Genomic DNA, 8,483 nt, shown 5'->3' on the forward strand with positions numbered 1-8,483 from the left:
TATGGGCCACTTGTGGCTCACCATGAAAATGTCTCCCTTCCATTCAGAAGGTGCTTGGTTTAAATCCCACCTGAGCTGTCCATGTCGAAGTAAAGAATAACCAGAAGCGATGTGCGATTCTTCTTATTAGTATTCATTTCCTTCGGAAAAACGTGCGGAAGAGATGGTAAGTCCTACAGACACCAAACTTGGAGCATAGGTGTAGTTTGTATCTACCCAGATAACTACAATTACACCAGTTGGCCAAAAGTGGGGTCCTATAGTGCAGACAAATGCATTTTGTCTTATAATTCCTAATCCAATATTTTTAGTGACAAATTTCAAGTGCTTTACTGATTCCTTTGGTCAAGACAAACTACTTTACTATTTGGACCATTAAGCTTGACCTACTTTAGATTTTTTGCGTATTTGTGTCATATGTGTAACATACTTTTGCAAACTAGTTCTAGGGTTTTCACTCAATCCTCATGTAAATAGTATCAGAAAATTCACAAGATTCTAAACCTCAATAATTATCACAAACATGTCAACTTTTATAAGCAGCTGTGCATTTTGCCTGATTGTTTAAATTTTATTATTGAAGAAATTCATAAAATCATTGTAGGCTGATGAGTGGTAGCTGTTTGGTTCTTAGTTAATTTAGAGATTGTACCAAATACTAATCCAGGATTATTCTCATTATTTTCAATCAAAGGGAAGAGATACATTGCAAGTGCTGTAGTAGGTGTCCTTCTATAGTCTATTAGGCTGTCCTTCCAGGCAGATTGGAATACTTTGTTTAGTCAGGTGGCTTCTTCCAGTTTTTCTTTTAGTTCACTTCTGGTTTAATTAGTTACACTCTAATTGTCTGACAGTTTGTTTTAAAGCTTGAGTATCATCAATTTTTTTCTGCCTTTTACTTTTCAGTGGAGCCACATTATCTAGAGTAAAATAAAAGTATCCTCTAACCATTTGGTCGTAATATCTAATTTAGTAGGTTTAGTAGGTAGATATTTCTGGGGGATTTTCGATAAAGCTATTAGCTGTGGAGAATGTTATAATATGCTTAACATGATAGCGTGGTGATGAACATATGTTACAAGTAAAATGAATTTCATATGAAACTAGGTAATGATCCGAGACTGCTGTGCCTAAGGGCAGAAAGGCTAAATGATCTATGTTTACACCACTTGTTGGCTGGAGCTTAGGGAACCAGCCTTGTGACTGGAAGGTCGACGGTTCGATTCCCGAGTTGACAGGACATGCCCGGAGTGCCCTTGAGCAAGGCACCTAACCCCCAACTGCTCCCTGGGTGCTATAGATAGGGCAAGTGTACTCACTGCCTCCTAGTGTGTGTGCATTCACTAGTGTGCATGAGGGTGTTTCAGTGCACAGGTGGGTTAAATGCGGAGGTGAATTTCTCTGTTGTGGGACTAATAAAGGGTAACAACCAGAGGTCAAAGTTAAATCAAGAGTGTGGTCATAGTAATGAGTGAGCCGCATTATATTTTGAGTGAAACCAACAGAGTCTATGAAAGATACAAATGCTTTACTTAGTGGATCCTGTGGTTGGTTAAGGTGAATATTAAAATCTCTGACAATTGTTACTTTATTCAAGAGCATTATTAAACTTGACAGAAAGTTAGCAAATTCCTGTAAGAACTCAAAATAGGGCCCTGGTGGTTTGTTGTGTTTTTTGTGATTAATGCCTAAAGCATTTATAGAAATGGTTGCTATACCTACATCCCTGGCAATTAAACAAAGGCTATGTACATAATTGTAGCCTGTGGGGGTGGCTTCATTAAGAGCAAAATATTCTTCAGGTCTAATCCACATTTCTGTGAGGTATAGAGCATCAAAATCATGATCAGTAATAGGTTCATTTACAACAATAGCCTTAAATCAGGCATACACTGTGCGATTTTAGAAATCTTTTCTTTGGTGATCATACAGTGCATCATTTGTCTGTTAAATAGCAATTTGGGATTAGCCATGTGTGCACAATTCTATATGAACAAACAGTGCACTGTATTGATGTAGAAGTATTTATACTTTACAAATAAACTGGCGTACTTGGCATATCTGGACATTGGTGCCGCAAATGTCGACTTTTTGGCCTCCATGTAGAAGCGATTGTGATTATGTGTGGTTTTGGGCATGACTTTAGGTGGCACAGTGGGTAAGCACTGTTGCCTCACAGTAAGAAGAGCCAGGGTTCTATTCCCTGACCAAGTGACCTAAGTCCTTTCTGTGTGTAGTTTGCTTGTTCTCCCCATGTCTGTGTGGGTTTCTTTGGGGTGCTCTGGTTTCCTCCCATGGTTGGGCTGAATGGAGATGCTAAATTGCCCCTAGGTATGTCAATGTGTGTCTTCCCTGTGACGGACTGGTGACCGGTCCAGGGTGTTTTCCTGCCTTTTACCCACTGTACGTTTATTAGATGATGTAAGCAAACCTATCTCAAGACCAGGAAAGAAAACTGGTGTGGTTTCAGTGTCACACTGAATGTAGCAGCACACTTTTTTCATTTCGCCATTTAAAATGTACAACCCCATTTCCAGAAAAGTCAGGATGCTGTGCAAAATGTAAATAAAAACAAAATGCAATGATGTGCAAATCATTTAAACACTATATTTCATTGAAAATAGTACAAAGATGACATATCAAATGTCGTGTTTTTTTTGTTTTGTTTTTTTTTTTTAAATATATGCCTGTTTGGAATTTGATGCCAATAGCATGTTCCAAAAAAGTTGGGACGGGGGCAACAAAAGACTCGTAAAGTTGTGTAATGCTAAAAAAAAACACCTGGTGATTAGTTGGGAGTAATATGATTGGGTATAAAAACAGCATCCCAGAGAGGCTGAGTCTTTCAGAAGTAAAGATGAGGAGGGGTTCACCTCTGTGAAAGACTTTGTGAGCAAATAGTGCAGCAATTCAAGAATATTGTTTCTCACCGTAAAATAGCAAATAACTTTTTTGCTTTTCATCATCTACAGTACATAATATCATTAAAAGTCTGTATGTAAGGGACAAGGCCAAAACCCAGTATTTTCTGGCCATGATCTTTGGGCCCTCAGGTGGCACTGCATTAAAAACAGTCATGATTCTGCAGTGGAAATCAAGATAGTGTAAAAGCACATTCTGCATGTATTACAACAGCATTGCTCTGTATTAAGAGTCCAGGTGCTAAGCTGACCTGCCTGCAGTCCAGACCTGTCACCCAATGAATGAAACGCGTTCACTCAAATTTGTTGATGGTAGAGCAGAGGGGCACTGAAATCTCAGGAAACCCTCAAGTCTTCTGGCTTTTTCTTTTAGTTAGGCTATAATAGCTAGACCTGCCGGAGTCTCTGCTGTACTCTTTTAACTCTGTATACTGTTTTTCAGTCACTACTAACAGAACTGTCTGTTTTTTTGAAAAGCTGATCAACTGTGCGGTCTGATGATCTTCCTTTATTTGCCTTGACCAGGTGCCCCCTGCTTGTTACTTTCTGGACCAGTTGACCACCATGGAGTTTTCTTCTGTCCAACACTTTGCAGAAAGCCTTACCTGCATGCCACTGACCCTTCTGATGATACTACTGCGTGCAGAGACTCGAACTTGTAGACATTGCTTCACCTGCCTCACAATACTCTGAGCACTTCATACTCTCATATTCATACTAACAGATCATCGTTATGGGCTTGTAACAGTAGTTATTCTCTGTGATACACTTCTAACAGTAGTTACTGCTTCACTGGTAACAATCCCATTTTCACAGATCTGTTTCTCATTGTCATTTTGCTCATATTGCTCGTTATTTTTTGCTGTCTCGTGTCGATCAGAGGTGGATGGGTTTCCTCTTGCTCATGGGGGCTTGGACCTGGATTTTTCTGTAAAGCTGCTTTGTGACAACTTTTGTTGTAAAAAGCGCTATATAAATAAACTGACTTGAAAGCTTTTTCAAACATAACCTCATTGAATGCATAGTTAGAGCAGAGTTTTTCAAAGTACTTGATGTTTTGGATAACCATTTACAATTTATGGCATTGTTCTGTAATGATTTACAAGTGAAATAAATCATTTTGAAATCGGATGAATCTTTTTGAATCACCCTGTATATAGTCCAACAGTGAAGCAGCAAGCGTTCTTCAAGAAATGTGTCCAGAAATATGTGCCTTGTTTAATCAGATAGAAACGCGAGTCAAATTATTTCTGGGTGTGCCTGTGTGCTGAGGCTGAACGAAGTTTTAGTGGTCTTCAAAGACTGAAAACATGGTTCTGTAGTTTCATGACACAAGAGCATCTTAGTAAAATACTTTATTGTTTTGATTAGGAATGCACCTATGGGAATTCTAGGCCAATGCAGCTATATTTTATGTACATACAGTAGTATGCAAATGTTTGAACACTCCTGGTCAAATTACATGTTTTGTTTTTTTTCTAAGTAAAAATAAGTTAACACATCCTCTACAGAGAACACACTTTAATACGGCATTTTTCTGCTAATTTTAATGACAATTTCAATTATCTGTTGAGTAACATATTATAGAAAAAAAACAAAAAATGTGCCATGACTTTTGCACAGGCTGCATTTTATGCTTTATTTTTTCCCAATTTGTTGAATTTAGCAAAACATATTGTGCATTAAAATGTCCAGAAGTAGGGTTGGGAATCTCTAGGCACCTCATGATTCGAATCGATTATGATTCAGAGGGCGGCGATGCGATGATAAAATGATTATCAGTGCATCTTGATGCATCTTTTTTTTCTTTACAGGATTTCTTTTTTCGCAGTGTGACAACTTGGAACTTTTAAAGCAAAGTATTTGTAATTATCCATAATGAATTTACTTCCAATATCTTTTATTAGTATGAACTGGAAGGCTATCATTCACTGCTCTTGTTTGGAGCACATGAGACGCAGGCTGCCACTCATCTGCGATGAGTGTCCATGCAGCAGATTACAACTATTCTACCCATTTTCTTCAGTGATTCTATAACTTCAGTTCTGGTCTAGTTGTAGAGAGTGGGGGTCGCTGTGTCAGTAAAATATCTTTGAGACAAGACGCTGTATCTCGGCCCCAAAGTATGCAATATAGCGTGAAAGCCCTGGTTTTCAACGACTGAGTACGGACGCAAATCCTTGGCAATAAAAGTTGCAATAGAGTTTGTAGTTTGCTTCGTCCTTTCCGAGTTTGGTGGAATCTTTGACATGGCTTGATCGATGGTCCTCTGATTGGCAGCAACTACATCCGGGCAGAAACATGTAATATGGTTTCCCCCTCAACTCTTTTACTGACCGGATGCGGCTCCACATCAGAATTTCATAGATTTCTAGGTGAAAATAAAATAATCCTCCTTTGCAGTAAAATAAAGCTCTGCTGATGGTTCTGTCGCAACCAAGAGCTATCTCTTTTTGCCCAGGGTCTGGACATTTATAAGTAACTCTAATATTATCTATACTATTGCCCTAATAACTTGCAGTAATGCAATGTCTTCAAAAAGAACTAAAAGAATCAAAGAATATCAACAAAAATAAAAAAGGATAAAAAGGAACGAAAAAGACTTCAGCTGCTGAGGTCTTATGGAAGGAAGGAAAAGTCCTTCGCTTTATTGAGCATCAAATAGCAAGATGGTTCCTGGTCAACCACAATGCAAATAACATCTCAAAATATCCCTTTTTATTCCCCTCTGGGGTGATGAGGTAATCTCCCCACCCCATTTACGCAATTTAATACCATTTTAGTCCCCATCGTGTCCAAACCTTACCTCTTTTTTTGGTAACCTTTAAAACCAAAAGCATATGATGTCTTTTTTAAAAAAACCCACTCTGATTCTTGTTCTCTCCTTACAGGGCCCTCTTGCGCAACTCTCCATATATGTATATGAGTGTGTGTGTGTGTGTGTGTGTGTGTATATATATATATCTATATATACACACACACACACACACACACACACAAGAGTGTACCTCAGCTATAACTTAAACTGTCATCTGGTCCAGCTCTCTTCTGTGAGCTCAGAAGCTCTTCCCCCATTAGAGAGTCTACAGCATACAGTCCACTGTCTGCTTCCTTATATTATCTTTTTAGGAAAGCTCTCTAGTCAGCCAGTATTTAGTTTATTGATTGGTAATCAGGGAATGTTTTATTCAATCTTTTCCATCAAACACAGTTTTAACAGTAAATGATCTTAAATGCCGGGCGGCACGGTGGTGCAGTGGGTAGCGCTGTCGCCTCACAGCAAGAAAGGCCTGCGTGGGTTTCCTCCGGGTACTCCGGTTTCCTCCCACAGTCCAAAGACATGCAGTCAGGCTAATTGGACATGGAAAATTGTGAGGTGTGATTGTGGGTGTAAATGTATATGTGTATGGTGACCTGTCCAGGGTGTATCCTGCCTTCTGCCCAATGACTGCTGGGATAGGCTCCACATTCCCCCATGACCCAGAAGGATAAGTGGTTTAGAAGGTGTGTGTGTGTGTGTGTGATCTTAAATGCTGGAATTAATGTAGCCTATAACAGCTAGTTCACCTAGCTAGTAGCTAACAAAAGGGCAAAGAGAGAAATTTAAGACGATCATCGATAATTTGGGGACGAATAGACTTACTTGCATTTATATTCACTCCAGCTGGTTTCCTGATACGTTTAATCTGCAACGAGAAACTGTCAAACACCATGTGAAACTGATGTCAGTTTTTCGTTCTCCAGCTTCTTGTTTCAATTTTCCCATTCCACCTTAAATGGTGCAGCAGTTACATTCTGGCGCCTCAGGTTCCATTTAAGGTGGAACGGGAAAATTCGAACATGAAGCTGGAGAATGAGAAGCTGACTTCAGCCTCGTAAAAAGGAGAACATTGAGAGACATTTTACAAGAAACTGTTCTACTTTTGTGGAAATGTTTCCAGGTGGTGATGCAAGAAAAGCAGCTACAGCTGAGCTGAAGCTTAAGGCAGAGCAAAGAAAGTCTGCATTTTTGTTTGTATTAGATTTTTAGCCTAGACTAGGATATAAGCACGTACTGAGACACACGTTTAATTTTTGTTGAAAAATGACTTATTAACATTTGGGTTGCCAACCCCTGCACTAGTTATTAATGTAGCGTGTACGGCACAGACTGTCTGAGCACTGCACTTCCGCACTTTGCAAAGTTCTGCCTTTTGCGTCAACATTATGTTATGAATTAAAATTTAGAAAATCGATTTTTGATATTTGTGAATTCATTTAGAATCATCCACGTCCGCATCGCGATGCCTCTAAGAATTGACCCCCCAACCCCCACCCACCCCTATGCAGAAGTGTGTTCTCTGTAGTGGATGTGTACAGTTCTTTTCAATGGTGGCTACTTACTGACAACTTTGTCCCCCACATTTTTAAAATGGATATTACTCACCTGTCAGAACTGAAAGCTTTTTCCCCCGTTAATGCTACTCCAATCATTTTGTTGAGAGAGAAACAGAGACAGCTAAAAAAAAACGATGGACATAGCATCTGGCCCTTGTTAATAATTGATTTATTAAATTGATGTTTGACGAGTACATAGTAATTGTCAGAAATTGCATTTTTGTCTAAGTGCTGTTATTGTTTCAGATGTAATGGGCTGAGAGAGTTTTCTCAGAGAGAGTTTTGCCATGGCCCGCCTCCTTTTATCATCCTTAACATGCAGATGTGGAAGTCTGAAGATCTCTCCTATGTACCTTACCATCTGGCTTTGTCAGATCACAGGTATATTTATATGGATCTTCTCTTTCCCTCTTTTTAAAAAAATAATTTTCTGGATGATTATTGGTTTATATATGATGACGGCACAATCAGTCGTTGGCTATAATGTCAATAATGTATATCCATGCATACAATAAAATAAAGAACATGACCTTATTTAACTTCATATTTCATCCCTGTGTCTAAAATTTAATTCTTTCACATAATCTCACACAGTGATTCTGTGTTTCTATAGATACTCACTAGAAGGTGCCACACTCTTCAACAAGGAGGAACATCACTACTCTGCAGCCTTCCAAATTGATGGTTACTGGATGCACTATGATGGTCTTCGGAGCGACAACCTAATCCTACTGAACAAGCCACCAGAGCTACTGCTCCTGTCATCACTGGTTTATGTCCGCGCCCCAGATAAATGAGAATGGAAGAGTGTACTTGTTTGACGGGATGGTCCTTTTTATCTTTTTTACAACTGTCTTATTATGTATTCTTTTTTTTTTTGTCTTTAATAATCATTGAATATTAAGATGGTTAATTAATTTTCATGTAGATATTGTACATTAAATGATTGCAAATACTTTTGTTAATATCTGAAATTTTTCTGTAAGGATAGGGATGTCACTGATATATTGTAACTCGCTTTATATACTTATACTTTTTTACTTTTGTAACTAGCGCTCTAGTTTGCTGGATCACAGCATCTGTAAATTGCTGAGTTAAGCAGCTTCACTTCTGCTGTGCTTGGAATCCAAGAAAGTGAGAATGGACTATAGTAGTTCTGGGCTCGTATGCAAAACTGTAGAAATA

General features: G+C 38.7%; 1 protein-coding gene across 2 annotated transcripts in view; it reads left to right on the forward strand.

Moving 5' to 3' along the window:
• Positions 1-8,253, forward strand: part of cunh14orf28 (chromosome unknown C14orf28 homolog) — a 50,164-nt gene extending 41,911 nt beyond the window's left edge. The window contains exons 5-6 of one of the 2 annotated variants that reach the window (XM_036593178.1): positions 7,630-7,679; positions 7,912-8,253. In XM_036593178.1, coding sequence (XP_036449071.1) covers positions 7,630-7,679; positions 7,912-7,922 — 61 coding nt within the window. In that variant the 3' untranslated portion in view covers positions 7,923-8,253. Of the gene's footprint in view, positions 1-7,544; positions 7,680-7,911 lie in introns of both variants that reach the window. The other variant, XM_036593177.1, reaches the window with a different exon arrangement.
• The last annotated feature ends 230 nt before the right edge of the window (positions 8,254-8,483 follow it).

This window comes from Colossoma macropomum, unplaced genomic scaffold (assembly GCF_904425465.1).
Source record: "Colossoma macropomum unplaced genomic scaffold, Colossoma_macropomum, whole genome shotgun sequence".
Classification (NCBI taxonomy): Eukaryota; Metazoa; Chordata; class Actinopteri; order Characiformes; family Serrasalmidae; genus Colossoma; species Colossoma macropomum.